Source organism: Habropoda laboriosa, unplaced genomic scaffold (assembly GCF_001263275.1).
Source record: "Habropoda laboriosa isolate 0110345459 unplaced genomic scaffold, ASM126327v1 scaffold146, whole genome shotgun sequence".
NCBI classification, from domain to species: domain Eukaryota; kingdom Metazoa; phylum Arthropoda; class Insecta; order Hymenoptera; family Apidae; genus Habropoda; species Habropoda laboriosa.
Window position 1 is genome coordinate 320,221 of NW_017100267.1, and position 20,297 is coordinate 340,517.

The 20,297-nt window shown below is 33.3% G+C and overlaps 1 protein-coding gene across 1 annotated transcript in view; it reads right to left on the reverse strand.

The window, feature by feature from the left end:
* Window positions 1-20,297, reverse strand: part of LOC108573377 (pyruvate carboxylase, mitochondrial) — a 75,871-nt gene that overhangs the window by 5,229 nt on the left and 50,345 nt on the right. Inside the window, exons 5-10 of the mRNA XM_017935815.1 lie at window positions 19,682-19,893; window positions 17,045-17,247; window positions 16,196-16,457; window positions 8,124-8,442; window positions 2,913-3,380; window positions 1,038-1,427 (exon numbers count right to left, since the gene is read on the reverse strand). Of these exons, the coding sequence (XP_017791304.1) occupies window positions 1,038-1,427; window positions 2,913-3,380; window positions 8,124-8,442; window positions 16,196-16,457; window positions 17,045-17,247; window positions 19,682-19,893 (1,854 nt within the window). The remainder of the gene's footprint in view (window positions 1-1,037; window positions 1,428-2,912; window positions 3,381-8,123; window positions 8,443-16,195; window positions 16,458-17,044; window positions 17,248-19,681; window positions 19,894-20,297) is intronic.

A 20,297-nucleotide genomic window follows, 5' to 3' on the forward strand; every position in this document is an offset into this window, starting at 1 on the left:
ACGGTATCGTTATCTACCCTTCTAATCTGCACCACAGTTTATGAAATAACGGAAAAAGAAGAATTTTGTGTTTGTTTTATAAGCCTTGAGATAAAACCGTACCTTAATCAGCTGAAGTATTTAGAACAAACGATGGATTATGTTTTAAAAATTTGAGTAGTTATTTCACCGAAGACGGTGAAGCGAGCCACTTGAAGCTAGTCCCAGCGCTCTCCCTGGGCCTGTCCAGGGGTGGACAGGGATCGGCAGAACGGCGCGTCCTCGCTCTTCACGAGACCGTTGAACATATACTTTTTGCGAACGACGCTCAGAAAACGCGGATACAGTTTCACGCCAGACTGACAGCGAGCGAGATAACATAGGCGCAGAAATGACGCAGTCTAGGCGCAGGACCATCTATACTGACATTTGTAGAATCCAAACTGACTGACACTTGTAGAGAATTTACTGTATTCGGAAAGTCAGGCGAAATGTCTCGTGTCGCTAGCCGATGTCGATCGAGTCACTTTTGTCCCAAGAAGATAGGTAGAAAAGGACAAACAGCGTGCGTTTTATGGTCAAGAAATTTCTGTGCCGAGCACCGAATTTCAATCTGTTCAGATTGCAAAATTAACAACAAAGACTATTACAGATTCCTAAAAATTTTCTTCTAAACCACTTAGATAACATATAAATTATATTTTTTATGCATTTGGAACGAAGACCCTTTTAGGATACAGTTCAAAACAACTTTCATATCTTGATTTCTTTTCTTTATATGAAAAAAATGCTGCAGTTATCTTTTTTTAAGATGTCTAAAGAAAAATAGAAGAAGAATTTTTGATAATATTTAAAATGTTTAGATTTTATTTTGGGTCGCCCGTGACCCAATAGTGTCACATGTGCCCTAAAATGCAAATGTCGTTCTAGAGTTAATTCTGCGTCTTATACTGCGTCTAGTATCAATTTCTGTTGCTTCCTTCGGAATTTCTGATACGTTACAAATCAGCAGAGAATCGAAACACGCACAAGTGAATCGTGCAAAATAAAAAGCTCACCGATAAGAGATGCAACCACTGCACCCATGGAAGGTTGACTGGTCATTCCAGACATACTGTCAACAGCTACGTCAACAACGTCCGCTCCGCTTTCTGCGCAAGATAGCATCGACGCCACTCCGGCTCCAGCAGTGTCGTGCGTGTGAACGTGTATCGGAACGTCAGGATGCTTTTGTCTAATCGCATCAATCAATATTCTGGCGGCTTTTGGTTTCAATAATCCTGCCATATCCTTGATTGCCAACACGTGAGTTCCAGCTTTCACCAATTCGTCTGCCAGGTCTGTGTAATACTTCATATCGTACTTCTTCTTGTTCGGATCGCTCACATCACCCGTATATGAGATTGCGGCTTCAACAATGCCTCCGGCTTTGCCAGCAGCCTCCATTCCTGAAATATTAGGGACTCGTTTAGTTCCGATGACCCTTTTTTTTTTCATTTAAGAGGCTATTCTAATATAGTGGACTTGATAAATTAATCTTTGGGATAATTGTTTTGTCGAAGCGTGAAATTTTTAAGCGAAGTTTGTGGCAAACGGCGAATTTTTAATTTTCAACACCTGTACTAAGCTCTGAAGTAACTCTAAATTGGGTTTTCCCAATTTTTAACTCACCTTGACTTGTACATGCTACATGCTCTCTATTATTATGTTCCACTTATGTACACTACTAATACCGACCAGTAATAATAGTCTTAAATTTTTCGTGGAACATTTTTTTAAACGAAGCAAACAAATTCAAACGAGACTAGGCGTCGTCAACGTTGAACCAAAAATACTCTTCTCTCGAAAGTTTTATTCAATCATCTCGTAGAAAATTAAGTTAGCGTGTGAAGAGTGCCTAAAAATTCGCCGAATTCTTAATCAATCTTTCTAAATATTTTATACGCGTTTTTCTCGAAACGACACATTCAGATACCTTGAGTCGATTAACATGCATTTTTGCACACATACCAAGAACACATCACGCTATCATCTCTATCACTATACGGTTGACATTATAAATTATACAGTTGACCTTGTATAATTTTAAGAAATTACACTGTATATTTAGAATGGCCTGTTACGTACGCGTTCTACCCGAAGCGTGCGGCGCCGAATGTTTAGTCTAACACGCACCCCCAGCCGTAAATCCCTATAATAAAAGGGTGACAGCGGTGGAGCAAACCGTGCACACACCCTTTTTATAACAGGCCCATGCAATTGGAACAAGTCATTGAATAGAAATTGTTAAGGCGATTGGATTTATGATACGGACTACTGGCAAGGCTATTTTTGAGAACCTTTAAAAATTTGAAACTAGCGAAGCAAGCACTTTGTATCGCGCTCTTCCTCAGAGTACCCTCAGCTCAATTAGGATAAGTAAATAAAACAGTCAGTACGTGAGTGATTTGTGCAAATTTCACAATCGTCAACTCGAATTCTATTCAACAAAAATCGCGGGAAGTACGTAAACAGAAATGTATATTTTTTTACGTAGATCGAATCCTCTATTAGTGCTAAACATTTTGTACATCGCTTTTTCATTGTTTTCATAACCGAATATCTCACGAACTAATCATTTCTCAACTACTTTACCCTATTATTTTTGTAAAAAAGAAAAATCTACTTTAAAAAATGGTGCGACTGTAAAATACACATGCATTGTTAGACTTGCAAAAAAAAAAAATAATCTTGAAAATAATCTGCTTTCTCTAAGATTTTTTTCTAATTACAATCAAAAAAGAGATATGAATTGTTTTAGTCGCATGGACCTCTCGATAGATGATGAACAGTACTGCAGAAGAACCAGTTTAATTACGTATACGTAGAAAACTACAAATAACGTGTACAAGGCTTAGAATCAAATTCCGAGAAACTTTAACAAAGATATTTACCGAGAATAAGATTGGGTAGGTAGTTCAACGAATCGAATACCCTGAATACATCCATTCCAGTCTGTACAGCCAGCTCACAGAATTTGTAGACAACATTGTCAGGATAGTTGGTGTAGCCGACAGCATTGGCGCCCCGAAGAAGCATCTGGAAAGGAATATTAGGTATGGCCTTCCTCATGTCCTCCAACCGGTCCCACGGGCACTCGTGCAAGAATCTGAGAGCAACGTCAAACGTAGCACCGCCCCAATTTTCCAAGGAATAAAGGTTGCTGAATTTATGTGCGACGAATGGTGAGATCGTGAGAAGATCGTGAGATCTGACGCGAGTTGCCAGAAGCGATTGATGAGCATCACGGAAAGTAGTGTCCATCAGAAGCAATCCTTTGTGCTGCCTTACTGCCTTGGCGAATGCTTCTGGACCTTTCTCCTTATAAATTTGACGGAAACCTTTCGGTGGATCCAATACACCTGGAAAATTTTGGAGGTTTGATTGAAAATTGAATATTTCTGAAAGCCTTGAGCAGCTTTTACGTTTAGGGGTTAATAAGCTTGCATGTGCAGTGCCTGAAAGAAGCGTTACAATGAGAGAGATTGGTTGAAAAGTGGAAATGGAAAATTTGCCCAGGGAGAACTATACAAAAATTATTTGCTTGTTTCTTATGGATCAAATTTTTCTAATTTGAGTTATACAGGGTGTAATACAGGGAGTTATACAGGGAAAAATTAAATAGTTCCAAATGCTGTATATTCCTATATTATTAGATGATTCTATAAGTAATGTCCTTTCTTATTTTGCTTGCTGAAACAAATGTATTTTATATACTATGGATTCCCTATTTCAAAAAATAATGGGAGAAATAAGTTGCAATAAACACTAGAGGACCATTGTTAGCAAAGGTTAATATTTAGGTTTAAGTCTTCTGTTAAAAAAGTAATTGTTATATCCAAAAACTATGAGGTATAGATGGAGAAAATAAAATATACATATATTATGCATTCTCTATTGCCCATTTAGTCTCAGTTGCCAAGAGCAATTAAAAAATTATCTAAAAAGTAGAATATGCTCTTATAAAATAATGGACAATGTATCATTGATTAATAAATGTAGTAACAGTAAAAATAACATTACTTGTAGATTGACCTATTACTTTTATATACTTTTACGTATCTGCACATTGAAAAAGTATCATTACAACTTTCTTTTAAATGAAATCCTATACTTTGAGTGCATTCATCTATACAACATTTTGGTCTCTACAAAAAACTATTAAGGTACTTATATCTTAAAGTGCACAAGTAACTGAAGAGTTTTCTATAAAAGGTCAAAGACTGCATTGATTAGCATACTCTAAAGTATAACAGTCCATTACAAAAGAGAGGGTGCAATTGCACATTTAAAATAATAATAATATACAGTGTTTAATATCATTTAATTTTGCTTTATTTGAAATTTGTTCCATCTTCACTTGATTTAAAAATGCAGCTTTTTCCATTTTCCATGGAATACCCTGTATATTATTTAAATAGAGTATGCATAATGATACTATAATGCTATAACTACTTAATACTGTTTCTAATTTTTTGATTTTTAAAATTTTTATACTACTATAATTATTAACTGTTTGAGTTCTATTCTACGTATTAAATAAATTTAGATTAAAAGCAATTCTTATTAAGTAAATAAATAGCAAATGAATAGCTAATATCCACAAAATTTTCAAGCTCTTTAATATCGATCGATATTAGAAGATGTTTTTAATTTTGTAGTATTGAAAGAGTTTATAATTCTGGAATTGGGAAAGTGTGGATCTATAATTATTCCAATGTTTATTCGTTTTCCTAACTAGTGTATGTTCTTGAAATTTTATTAATTTGGAATGTAATGTATGCAATTATATGGAAGTTATTGCTTTAGTGCATGAGACATTTTTCACTCTTCATTTTTCCCTCGTTCGTTGTTCTGTTTTTATTCATAATGTGGCACATTGCACATATGGATAAATTAAGCATGACAATTAATTTCTAGTAGTTTGTATTTTTCTTTTTTCGTATTTGTGTATAAATTTGGCACTTATTACCAATATTTATTTTAAAGCAATAGTAATCCCATATTTAAAACATATTAACTTGATACTTATGTATATGTATTTACATATTGTATCCTAAGAGTTCTATTACATATTTTCTTCAAAGATGTATTTTCAGTTTTTTTTTTGTTATGAAATAATTCCAATGATAGTTGTATAATATTCCATAAATAATATCATTGAAGGTTTTATGGAAATTTGAATATTTGAAACTTATTTTGCAATGAATTTCTACTATTATCTTATATAAGTTTGCCAATAAATGTCATATTTGTTTAAATTATATGAATTAAGTATCATTCTTAAACAAGTAGCAGTAAATAGAATACACATATACTAAACAATTAACAAGTGAACAAAGTGTATAAATGAAAAGATATAATTTGAACCATTCTATCTAATGCAATATCAGGAATATAATAAATTTCTTATTGGAAGTTTCCCTACTTGAAAATACTTTTTTAATCTACATGTACATCTAGTCACCTTCATTATTAAATCAATGGTATAAACAGTTCAAAAAGTGTACAATTATGTATCTGCAAAGGAATCAATATAAAACCAATAAAAATATTCGGTTTTAAAAAGCAGAGGTCAAATAAACCGAATTTATACTTGATTTTAAATTATACCAAAGCAATATTTTAATCACTTAAAAATAAAAATTAAAAAAGATATCGATAATACGTTATAGGCGTACCTGGTGCGTCTGGATCATTGTTCTCTTCTGCAGCTGCAAGCTTAGCAAAGTCTAAAAAAATTGCCAAACGAAAAGATAAAAGCATGCGATAAACAACGAGGTGTAATTACAGAAGATCATTAACATCTAATAGTACAAATAAAAACAGTTATTGAACAACAGATAAATTGAAAAAATAGTGATCGAAGAAAAGACGACACGTTGCATTCACAAGGAAGAGTCTCCAATGGTCACTCATCGATTTTCATAAAATTTTTGTACAAAGTATTTCTCGAAACATGTGATATTTATTTTTTGCATTTTCTTAAAAGATACAAGGTACATGAAGATGTTTTTATCTAAATATCTAAGAAACTATGAAACTTTTGTTATTTTCTGTATGTTCTTTTGTATTTTCTACTTTGGTTGGCAGTTCATATTCACAAAGTTTTGTAAAAATGAATTAACATTTTACAGCAAAAGTTAATAAAACAATATTAATTTGGAACATATACTAATTAAATAAGTAGAATTTTCTAAAAGTTTCTTGCACAGTAACTAAATTCATTAATAAAGAGATACAATTTTGGCATTTAAATCATTTTTCTAAACTTGATATGTTCCAAGATATTGGACAAAGTATTATAGAAGGTGGTTTCACTTCAATGTTTAAAAAATGTGCGTTAAATATAATACTCTTTGTGAGAATATCTCTATACTACAAAAATTTCATTAAAATTGTCATGTGACACTGGGGACTATTGCTTGTTAGAATCCCTCATAGGAGTATAATTGTTATCAATTAATAAACATAAATACAGAAGTTTTAAGTGACAAATATTTTCATCAGATTGTGTGCCAAATGAAAAGTCTAAAATTATACTCTGAAAACACAAGAAGACCATGCTACAATAGAATGTTAAAAAACTAATGAATTTTGTGCCAATTGTGATACGTGTATGTGTGTATATTTGGTGCTATAATTTTTATAAATATAAATAAATATAGTGTGCAACAGAAAATTTTAAATAGTGTGGACTTCTTACAATTGTTTTTCAACCTGATACAAGAGCATCGAAAATGGTACTTACACAATTGTAAAATGTATACACATAAACACTAATTCAAATAATGTTAACAAAAATTGAATAAAGGAAAACTTAAATGAGTATATGTATTATTTTTTTAAGTTTTATGTTGTATATTATTACATTATCTTATCTTACGACTGATAGTTACTAAAAATTTATTCAGTGTTTTGAATATGTATTGGAGATGTAAATAAATGATCGTGCAACATGATAGTTTCTTTTTAAACACAAAATTAGTGATCGTAAAGTTTAGTTACCAATTATGAATTTCAGAAAGACCTTTTGCAAGCTGTAAATCCTTACTCGGGAACTACATTTTAACCTTTTGAGGTCCTTTAATGTGACAAGAAGTCTGTCACACTCTTAGTTGGTTATGACTATATTAATGTCGTAGTGACATAGCAAGAATTTTAGACTCCATTCTCATTTTCATTGTTTCTAATAAAGAATATCTGGCAACAGTAAACAATAATAATATATTTCAAGTTCTTAAAATAATATTCCTTAAAATAACTTATGAAACAATTAATAAACAAAAAATATATGAAGTGGTAAATCTCCTTTAATAATTAATATTGAAAAACAATATATAAATGATGGATGAAGCAATTAAATAATATGTTGTGGACAACAAAAGGTTAATTTTTGAACCCGTGTTTCAGAATCATTACTCCATGGAACATTGATCACTAAGTACATAATCTCATACAATAATACTGCATTTTTACAATATATTTTCATACTTTATTTTATATAAACATATATAAGATATTGATGTGAACATGTGCGTAAGTTAATTTTCAGAGTTATATGAAGATTTGAAGTGTCCTACTGTAAGTAAAAATAAAAGTACTTTCGTTAAAATTGATTCTTCCTGTGATTAATCTACTATTTCTGTTTGTTATTTTACAAAGAAGTACCATAAAAAAACTGAAAACAATGAACATTCTTTTTCTACCACCATCCTCTATTAGCTGATAAAAATCTATTTTCTTTAATCTAAAATTCTAACTCCCTTCACTTATTAATGATCTTCTATTTAAAGCCCGAACTAAAATTTTCTATGGTTGCTCACTGTTCCATGGACGCAATAAATTTAAGAAAGAGCCTGCTACACAGCCACCAGTATACACCCTTTATGCTCAAGTAATGGAGAAAATAGTCTGAATCCTTGATTTGCTGTGCCTCATACTAAAAGCAGCCCTATGTGTGCTTTCGATATTTCAATAGTACCCAATTACTCTTGCCACGAATTTGAAGTGACAAGTTGTTCATGATTCAATCCTAGCGTCACGAGTGTAAGTGATCGAATGTTTCCTTATTGCTATTGTTAGTCGAAGCTTTGATACCATACCTAATGCGACTTGAGGAATGTGGGGCTTTATTTCAGCTGGTTTCAACGAGGTCGCCAACGGAGTACTTGGTCCATTCACGAGAACTGTGCCGAGGTAATTCAACAGTTTCTGAGCACGATTCTGACTCTGTTGGAATTGAAATAGCTGCGGGTTCTCGTCGATGAAGTAAGTATCAACATTTCCGTTGAGGAACTTTTGGTTCTCCAGCACGTTCAAAAGGAATGGAATATTCGTTTTCACACCGCGAACACGAAACTCGCGGAGAGCACGGTTCATTTTTGCACAGGATGACTGTAGGTCACCAGCATGAGCTATCACCTGAAAAGTAAGAAAACATGTCGTTCAGTATTTCTGTTAATTTATTAAGTTTACGTCAAGTGGATCTGTATCTATTAAAAGTTGAGTAGAATAATTTGTAATATTAAACGACATGTACGTTAGAAAAGAGAAATTCTGAATTAAATGCAAAAGTTTTGATATAAGAATTGCATTATTCTTTGCAATTGTTTCGTTAGAAGATACCGTTTTCACCATTCCGCCATTCCGTATGGAAATTCGAAATATTATACGGGATGTTGAGCAACAGGTAGGAGAAATTTTAAGGCGTGATTTTGTGTGACAAAATAAGATGAAAAACAAGAATTAAAAAAGTTAATATTTCACATTTATTATTTAGTTATAAGCAGTTAAAAAATAACCTGTGGCTTAGCATCGATGAATGTAGGGCAGCTCTTAGCAGAGGGAAGGAAAGAGAGATTCAATGATCTTGAACGCTAATGGAGCATGGTTTCTAGCTCACCCCATAGAAACTGTGAGAAAGAATCTTGCAATATTTCACATCATAAACGATTTTGGAATGTTTTACAAATAAAATTAAGTGTTCAACTTGCCTACTCGTTGAAATTCATAAGGACCTATCAAATTCCGCTTAACGAAATTTTTGGGTGGAAAGGAATAATTTCTTTTTCACTATACAACCGTCTCCCTATAAGTAATCGATAAATGCAAATATTATGATTATCCATAAAGATTCCGTACATACATATTTTACGATTTTCCAAAGAAAAATCCACACACGTCACGAATGTCCACAAAAAAATTGATATGCATTAATTTATCAACTTATAAATAAGTAAAATCGTCATTATGTAGACTTTCTGGATTTTTTCTGAAAGGCAGAACAATTTTGATAACGATAATGAAAAGTCACTCAGCGCGATGAATATAATAATGATTTCACCTTAGCCTTAGTTATTTTTATGTCGATTAATCAATGCATGGGGATTTTTCTATGGACATTTTTGTGGACAAGCATCTTTCTATTCGAAAATTCCATGGAACAAATTGTGAATTGCAACGAGTAAGCAGACTTAATGTTTAACCGATAATTCTTTTTACAAAGAGTCTCAGAATCGTTTACAAAGTCGAATGTCGTAGAATTCCTTTACACAGCTTACACAGCTTTTATAAGCTAGAAATTATACCCAGTTCGTGTGAAAGGAAATTACTGACTCTCCCTTCTCTCGCCCCTGTGGAAATTGCTCTGTATTTGCTGGTGCTCAGCGGATTGTCATGATTCAGGCTATATGTTAACTGCTTATAATTAAAAAGTGAAACCGGAATCTCAATTTTTTATTTCGAATTTTCGCCTTATTTTGTTAGATGTATACATAGAATCTTAAATCTTTTCCATTTGTTGCCGAATACAGTATATTCCCCACAAGTGTCAGACCGCAAGGAAGCTAAACCTGACGCTCGTAGAGTCAGGGACTACGTTTTCGAGCCTCGCGCCCGCCTTTGTAGTTTGCCGAACGAAGACAAGGACAGCGAATAAAAGATAAGCATGAAACGTGAGTCGAGGCAACGTTAATTTTACGTTTTTTTATCCCGAAATTTTTCTTAACATATTGATGAGATTTTTCTGATGAAAATGACATAAAACACGATATCATTTGAACAACATTTTCTTATTAACAGGTTCACTGTCGCGCCAGATTTACAGGTTGCTGTCAAGCGGCCACAAGAAAATACATTTTAAGCATAGGATTATAGTATTATGCTTTATAATTTTTTTTTTTTCAATTGAAAATAATGTCTAACTAGCTATGACGTTCAAAATTTTTAGTTGACAACATTTATTTTATTTCAATTATTCTAAACATTTGAGGCACTCCAGTCACTGATGACCACCATGGCCATATCGAGGAAACAATCCAACGTTAAAATTTATTGAGTGATTAATTTAATTTCATAATATATCGATTTAGCGAGCCACCGTTTGGTTGCCAATTGTTTATCACAAAGAGTCGGCCTACTTCCACGTAAAAAAAAAAAAAGAAATGTAGGGTCGATTCGACAAGTGTCAGTAAAATGTAGGGTCGATAGCAGCAGAAAAGCTGCTAAACAATTAGAATTAAATGTAACGATACAAATTATTGCAATAATGCGTAATGCAATTGAAAAATTGAAAGAATCAAAAGAAAAAACGCGAATTCATATCTTTCTCGATTCTAGAATATAAGAAAATTTGAATAAAATACGCGACGAGAATTGGGGAGAAGCATAAGTTAAACGCGTAAAAATATTCAATAATAAACGAACTAGGGATGAAGCTATTATTTCAATACGCGATGCACTGACTCTAGTATTTACTAAAATTCAAAAATTCTCGTATAAATTCCGAAAATAGATTATTAATTACGGTAAACTACTGAGACGGTTTAATTTAGGGTGGGCATAGTGCACTCGTTCCAAATCATCTCACAATATACAATAATAAATCAACTAACTACTTAACATGCAATTCATGCAAATTCCTTGGATGGTAAATTATTAGTAAACAAAATTCAATATCAGAGAAAATATATGAAAAATTTAAAATTAATTTCAATTGCTGGAAGAAAAGTACATATTGATTGTTATGCCCTAACGAAAAAGCAACCACTCAAAGTCATTTCAATATCCTATTCGACAAGTCTGAAGAACAACGATGACTAAAATTCAAATGTTTATTTCCCTAAACCTTCAAAATAATTTCGAAATATTTTATTCGAAACGGAGTATTCCAAGTCAGTATCGATAATTGAAGAAATTATTTGATTGTATTTAAAAGAACCGAAAGGAGAATATTTAAAGTCTGATATTAAATGTCTAGCAAGTACCAGTAATTGGTAAAATGATTTATATTTGTTTTAAAAGGAAAATTTCTAATAGGTATTAGTTAAAATGAATTGTTATTCAGTCTATTGTATTGAAATTCTAATTGATTCTAATGTATACAAGTGTTACAAGAAGGCTGAGTGTGTACAGGGTGGACATAGGCTACCTAGTAGCCCCCGACCACTCTATGAACTTTAACGTCTATACTCGAAAGTGTATCGTCAACACTAACACGTTACCCAGATTATCCAAAAATTGAAGAAGTTACTTTTAAAATTGAACATTCTACGGTGTTTCGAGAGATTTGATAATCATAGTCGAACCTTAAACGAACGTTCAAACGAAGAAAATTTTCCAAAAATCATTTCGTACGTTATTAATCGATAAAACAAAAATTCATTGTTGAAAAATAAATATTTCCTGAAAATCTTCATCTTCCATACAAGATTCAAGATTTTCCCTAATTAAGAGTAATTTCAAAAGATTATCTGTATAAGCTATTATTTCAATACGCGATGCACTGACTCTAGTATTTACTAAAATTCAAAAATTCTCGTATAAATTCCGAAAATAGATTATTAATTACGGTAAACTACTGAGACGGTTTAATTAAGGGTGGGCATGGTGCTGCTTTAGTTTGAAATGATTTATAAACACATAATTAACAGAGGAAAAACCGTGAAACGGCAAAACGTCTACATTCTAATTGTTATAACATGTAAACAGAACTTTAAATTTAGTGTAAACAGAAAAAATATATAATACAATTTATTTCACGGTATTGCAACAAATAAACGTTGAATCAATATTTAATTCGTATAAAAACAATTATTTAACGTAATAATTTTACCTTCACTATGGCTATTTTTAATCTACGACCACAGGTCAACCTGATTTCTAATCCTTACGAACTTTAAATTCAGTCTAAACTGAGAAAATATATAATACAATTTATTTCACGGTATTGCAACAAACAAACGTTGAATAGATTCTTAATTCGTATAGAAACATTTATTTAAAATAATAATTTCACCTTCACTATGGCTATTTTAAATTTACGACCAAGGGTCAACCTGATTTTTAATCCTCCGAACTTGATTTCACAACGAGAAAGTAATAAGATCGTTGAAACGTACTTATTTGTCAAAGAAACTTGCAAAAATGTATAAATAATAATATGTAATGTTTTAACAAATTTTTGGAAGTATAAATTAATAATAAAATTGTGAAAATTAATAAATTATACGTTATTATAACATTAATAGAATTATGACTAAACCGAAGTTCGAAGTCGAGTATTTAAAGTCTGATATTACGTGCCTAGCGAGTGCCGGTAATTGTTAAAATTTGTTTAATAATTAGTAATAGAAATTCTAATTGATTCTAATGTATACAAGTGTTACAAGAAGGCTGAGTGTGTACAGGGTGGACATAGACTAGCTAGTAGCCCCCGACCACTCTATTCACATCTCAGAACCTTCAGGTCAAAATACGCCGCGAAGTGTCTAGGGCCCAGTATAAAGGGTAAATGATTTCGCGGGACATCGGCGGGTCCTTATATACCTGCGGTACCCTCTCCCCAAAGTCATTAGCAAAATCGTCGGTTAGGTCAGGCGGGAAATTTTCGCGGGAGATTTTCGCGGGAGATTTCCGATATCGTAACACGGTATAATTTATCAATTTTCACAATTTTATTAAAAATTTATACTTCCGACAATTTGTTATAACATTGCATATAACAATTTATACGTTTTTACAATATTCTTCAATGGAAACATAGGTTTTAGCGTTCTCGTTACTTACTCGTGGTTAAATTAATTTCGTAGGGATTAAAAATCAGGTTGACCTGTGGTCGTAGATTAAAAATAACCATAGTACAGCTAAATTTATCGTGTTAAATAATTCTTCTTACACGAATGAAAAATGTATTCAACGTTTGCTTGTTACAATACCATGAAATAAATTATATTACACATTTTCTCTATTCACACTGAATTTAAAGATTATAACGATTAAAAATCAAGTTGACCTGTGGTCATTTATCAAGAATAATCATAATAAAGCTGAAATTATTGTGTTAAATAATTTTTTTAATACGAATTAGGAATTTATTCAACGTTTGCTTGTTACAATACCATGAAATAAATTATATTATACGTTTTCTATATTTACACTAAATTTATCGTTCTATTCTAACAAGCAAACGTTGAATAAATTCCTAATTCGTATTAAAAAAATTATTTAACACAATAATTTCAGCTTTATTATGATTATTCTTGATAAATGACCACAGGTCAACTTGATTTTTAATCGTTATAATCTTTAAATTCAGTGTGAATAGAGAAAATGTGTAATATAATTCATTTCACGACACTAAAACAAACAAACGTTGAATACATACAAATGTAACGATAGAAATTATTGCAATAATGCGTAATGCAATTGAAAAATTGAAAGAATCAAAAGAAAAAACGCGAATTCTATAGACGTTAAAGTTCATAGAGTGGTCGGGGGCTACTAGGTAGCCTATGTCCACCCTGTACACACTCAGCCTTCTTGTAACACTTGTATACATTAGAATCAATTAGAATTTCAATACAATAGACTGAATAACAATTCATTTTAACTAATACCTATTAGAAATTTTCCTTTTAAAACAAATATAAATCATTTTACCAATTACTGGTACTTGCTAGACATTTAATATCAGACTTTAAATATTCTCCTTTCGGTTCTTTTAAATACAATCAAATAATTTCTTCAATTATCGATACTGACTTGGAATACTCCGCTTCGAATAAAATATTTCGAAATTATTTTGAAGGTTTAGGGAAATAAACATTTGAATTTTAGTCATCGTTGTTCTTCAGACTTGTCGAATAGCTTATCGTTACAGCATAACAATCAATATTTACTTTTCTTCCAGCAATTGAAATTAATTTGAAATTTTTCATATATTTTCTCTGATATTGAATTTATTTTATGACTTGCTATTTTGTTTACTAATAATTTACCATCTAAGGAATTTGCATGAATTGCATGTTAAGTAGTTAGTTGATTTATTATTGTATATTGTGAGCTGATTTGGAACGAGTGCACTATGCCCACCCTAAATTAAACCGTCTCAGTAGTTTACCGTAATTAATAATCTATTTTCGGAATTTATGCGAGAATTTTTGAATTTTAGTAAATACTAGAGTCAGTGCATCGCGTATTGAAATAATAGCTTCATCCCTAGTTCGTTTATTATTGAATATTTTTACGCGTTTAATTTATGCTTCTCCCCAATTCTCGTCGCGTATTTTATTCAAATTTTCTTATATTCTAGAATCAAGAAAGATATGAATTCTCGTTTTTTCTTTTGATTCTTTAAATTTTTCGATTGCATTACGCATTACTGCAATAATTTCTATCGTTACATTTAATTCTAATTGTTTAGCAGCTTTTCTGCTGCTATCGACCCTACATTTGACTGACACTTGTCGATTCGATCCTACATTTTTTTTTTTTTACGTGGAGGTAGGCCGACTCTATGTGATAAACAATTGACAACCAAACGGTGGCTCGCTAAAGCGATATATTATGAAATTAAATTAATCACTCAATAAGTTTTAACGTTAGATTGTTTCCTCGATATGGCCATGGTGGTCATCAGTGACTGGAGTGCCTCAAATGTTTAGAATAATTAAAATAAAATAAATGTTGTCAACTAAAAATTTTGAACGTCATAGCTAGCTAGACATTATTTTCAATTGAAAAAAAAAAAATTATAAAGCATAATACTATAATCCTATGCTTAAAATGTATTTTCTTGTGGCCGCCTGACAGCAACCTGTAAATCTGGCGCGACAGTGAACGTGTTAATAAGTAAATGTTGTTCAAATTATATCGTGTTTGATATCATTTTCATCAGAAAAATCTCACCAACATGATGTTAAATAAAATTCCAGATGAAAAAAAGTAAAAATTAAAGAAATTATATTTTTCTATTATGATTTGTCGAGCCGTGTAATCTCGTAAAGGAAACCGACTGGTGTAGCGTTACACGCTTGACTGACTGCGAGCGAGATAACATGGGCGCAGCAATGACGCAGACCTAGGCGTAGGACCATCTATACTGTCACTTGTAGAATCCAAACTTACTGACTCTTGTAGGGAATTTACTGTATATTACGTAGCTTTGAACTACACGGAATTAACAAGTTGTAATAGATTAAGTATTTCTACAGAATAACGAATTGTGTTACAGAATATGGAAAATATACTTAGCACACAGAACAAATAAGTAGATTGAAAGATTGGACTATAGATTTAACTGTAACGTATTGTGTTGTATAGATATTTCCAAATATATAAGTTACTCCATAAAAGCTTTTATGCTAAACTAGGGTTTCACTTATTTTTCAATTCCCTAAGCGTATTATTTAACCAAAAACAAAGTATTATAAACTCAAACGATTTCATCACTTGACAAAATCTTCAGTATACTGAATAATGCAGTATATTAAATTACTTCTTTAATAAGTATTTTTTGTCTTTAACACTGTCCGTGCCGCGTGTGGCGTATACGCTGAACTTTCCGTTCAAGCTATTCGATATTTCTGCCTTTTCCTTCCGTTGATTTAAACTATGCAACTACGACGATAATTTGTTAAAACAAACATTTTTCTTTTGTTCTACAGTGCATCTTAAACGTTACCTTTTTCTTGATAACAATGATTTTTGCAATCTTATAAATATTAGAAGACACATAGGGTCAAAAGCAAAACTGGTAGTCTCGACAACGTGGGGCGTATATGGAAAGTGACCAAAAATCGGTCCAGCACGGAACGTGTTAAAAGCATAATCGTTTCATCGTCTCGAATAGCTTATCTATGTATATTCAAAGATTGACATTTGCATGGAATTTTACCTTAACGAGCAGTGAATCGTAGTAAGGTGAAATAATCGCACCAGCAAATGCGGACGCACCATCTAACCGGATACCCATACCTTCTCCAGAACGGAACACCTCAATTCTTCCGGTATCTGGCTGGAACTGTTTCGCAGGATCTTCCGTTGTTACTCGACATTGTATAGCGAATCCTTGAGGAGAAATCTTTTCCTGCGTCATACCTAGCTCAGGTAACGTGATACCCTCGGCAATGCGGATTTGAGATTGCACCAGGTCAATTCTGAAATAATCCCGTGTTAGTTCAGTAAAAGCATGGCATTCGATATCGATAATTCTAGGAATACAAGAGCTCATTCGATTTGGATGTACAACGCAGTCATCAAGTTTCATACATTGCTTTTCGCAAACCCCTTTTATTATACAAAGTTTAAGAAATAAGTATTTGACGCGTATTTTTTTAAATTAAAATTTTAAATTTATTTATGTTGTACAATTTCTAATTGTAAGATTATGTATACAAAATCTACTTTTCTCAACATCTCAGAAGACATTGAGTTCACAAGAAGAATTTTAATGTCAAAAGTGTGCGCGGTTTTAACGACAAATATCTATTTGTTCAAATTTTATATTAAACGTTAATACTTTTTTGTTTACATTTTTTTTATCAAATACTGATTTTCAAAACATTTCTTGCAAGAGGACTAGTCAGAAAACAGGATACTTTATGCAATTCTACATAAGATTCGAATCATGTATTCCTGACGTTTCTGTAAAGCTATTTGTCTCCATGCTTAATATACGTGTCAATTAATTTTTCTTTGGATCTACTATTCTCGTCTCATGTTTTCGTTCATCGTTCCTACTTACCCAGTGATCTCCTCTGTTACAGTGTGCTCTACTTGCAATCTAGCATTGACCTCGATGAAGTAGAAGTTGCCGGATTCGTCGGCTAAAAATTCGACGGTACCAGCGTTCGAGTAACGGACGTGTTTCGCCAATCTTACAGCGTGCTCGGTCATCTTATTTCTGACCTTGGGATCTAATCGTGGCGCAGGAGCAATTTCGACGACCTGAAATTTCCATTCTAATTAGCAAATGGTAATTACCATTAGAACGCATGTTTCTCCGCAATGAAATAAAAATTCTTGCTTTGAGCAATTTTGCAATTCAATTTTTGTTCCCATGACGTCTAAACAAGTGCGTCGCTCTGGAATCTTTTAATTACTACTTCCTTTTTTTTCCGTGCAAACGTTTTCCGTACTTGGCCAATGCTGCCCTCGTTTTCAATATAATACACGACAGGTAGAGCAGTAAGAGTAAAGATGTATATACGTTTACTCGTTCGTTATGAAACATGAGCTACTGAACTTTACAATTGAGTTGATTGAAGTATTATTATGAACACAAAGTAATACCACTAAATAAAGATATTACAGTAAAGTGAAATATAACATAAGACATGATACCGATATTAAATGTATCTACAAAATAGTCATGCTGTATAATTTTCAGGTTTATCTTACAAGAGATTGGTACGAGAGAAAAATTAAAGCAGAAAATTGTAGTATTATTCAAACACGTTGAAACAGTTTCTGTAAATTAATTTGCTATTTAACAATGTCAACAATAGAGTACTGAAATAAAGGTGAAAAGCATGTAACTCATTATTAATAGTAAATACAATGTCGAACAAAAACACAATATACAGGGTGACCCAGTTGGAGCAGGCCACTTTAACGTCCTCTTTGTTTTTAACGTCACGAAAATTGTTTGTAGCACGATTTGAATGATTTCTAAACGGGAATATGGAAGAAAATGTTTTTTGGTGCTTATTTTTTCTTTTTTTTAATTTAGTAACATAAACCGTAAGTTCACATACCATCCTAAGATTACTTTTTTTTCTTTTTCAACATGAATGTTTCTTTCCACGCGGGGCCAAAAATGGCCTTTGACGACGGTGTTGGATTTTTGCCACATTGTGACTCAACGGCTCTGTGTACCATTAGGAATCGATTTGGAGTCAGCCCTTAAGGAACTCTGGCTTTATGACACGTCCTTCGATTATTGAGGACGGGCAAAAATGAAGATTCTAGAAGCTCAGGCAATAAAATAATTTCTTCCGGCAAGAAATATGTTAACGGTTAAAACAGTAAGCTGAACTCGTGAATCTCAGAAATAACCCTTCTTCGCGACCCCGTGTCACAACGCGTGCCAAACGAAAGATCAACCGTTTTCCGTTCCTTCGGACGGAACAGACCATGCAGTGTTATTGTTGTGTAACTATAGTTTCGATCATATTACCATAGCTTATATAACATTTCTATCAATAAATTTCGTTCGATGCTGTTACACGCATGTAACACTACAAATTCAATCTCTTTCTCAATACTATAAATACGATAAACTTTCCGTTACCCCAAAGATCACATTGCTTTTTATTTAGATACTTAATAACAAAATTTCAGATCGGTATGCAGTGTTTCTTTCACTTCTGACAGTTATAACAGTCTTCCTAAAAATCTTCTTAAATCATGGGCTTTGCAATTATTTTGTGATTATTCGATTAATTATTGACAGTGTGTGGAGGATTTGAGCGCTCTGCCGTTGCACTCGCGTCCTTGGATTATTGCACTCTAATGTGCCGTCTACAATAACTCGAAGGACCACCCAGAAGAGTTTCTACCTTTCTGAGACTGTATGGTTTCTGTGGGACTAGCTTGTTTGCTGGGCTTGCAGAGTTAGGACTTCGCTCTATCGTTGCTCAGAGATAACTGACTTCGCAAATCGATGATGCTCGTCGACTTGCCGCTGCTAATACTAATTTCTTCCGATTGGCTGTTTTCCTGCTTCTCGAAAACACTAATCGGCGTGTAGAAGATGCATCGCGACACCCTTCTCTTGCGCCCTTAACACGCGTTTCCTTAGAGAGGGGGTGGCGATGTCCTTTGTCAAATTGACGAGTGTCTGGCAACAGCACGGGAATTCCTCCGAGTTCGTCACCTCGGTCCCTTGACCGTTACACGCTGACTCGTGACTCACCCCTTCGGAAGACCCATTTTTTATGGTAGGGCTAGGTTATTGAGGACGAGGGAAAGCGCCTTAGAGGCCAGAGGGTTGTAAACCCAACTTTCTCTCGCCGGGACGTAATTTTTACTAAAATTACATGCTGCCAATTATCAAAGTCCCATTCTCAAAAATAACCGTTTCGGCACGTCCGTGCCATAAACCGCTGCGCAGACACAGTGTGTAGGAATACGTACGAATAGTTAGGACGTGCAAACACGGTGAATATATAAGAGAACTTGACGAATGACTATGATCTATGAATGTTAGTATGTACTTTCTGTTTACTGACCTTTTGATGTCGGCGTTGTACGGAACAATCACGTTCGTAAAGATGAACGACATTGCCAGCGGTGTCGCCCAACAATTGGACCTCGCACAAGAGAACTTGACGAATGACTATGATCTATGAATGTTAGTATCTACTTTCTGTTTACTGACCTTTTGATGTCGGCGTTGTACGGAACAATCACGTTCGTAAAGATGAACGACATTGCCAGCGGTGTCGCCCAACAATTGGACCTCGATGTGTCTTGGCCTCTCAATGAATTTCTCAATGAACATCGCTCCGTTTCCGAAAGCGGCTGCCGCCTCGGAAGAAGCACGATCGAACATTTCTCGGACTTCTTCCATCTGCCTTACGACTCTCATTCCTGAGAAAGGTACGAAAAAACGGGTATTTTTCGCAATAATTTCGTATTAACTCGGTGCCATTTTTGACAAAGTCTTGACGACGTTATCGACTAAAAGCCGCCATATTTTGTCCGGAGAGGGAATTGGTCAGTTACCTGATAAACGTAGAGAGATTATTTTGAATATTAAAATTGTGTTTGATTTTCTGTAAATAAATATTGAAATATGTGAAAAAGGCACCGAATTAATTTGTACACCTAATACTTTGTCGACCTGTCGAATAGTTAGCTTTTCACCGATTTCGACGCCCTTGAAATATGTTATCAAGGTCATCATTCTGAACAACTTTTTCCTATACATACAATAGGTGTTCGGTCTTAGTTTTCGTGTTATACACAAAAGTGTGTTTGGTATCGTGTACATA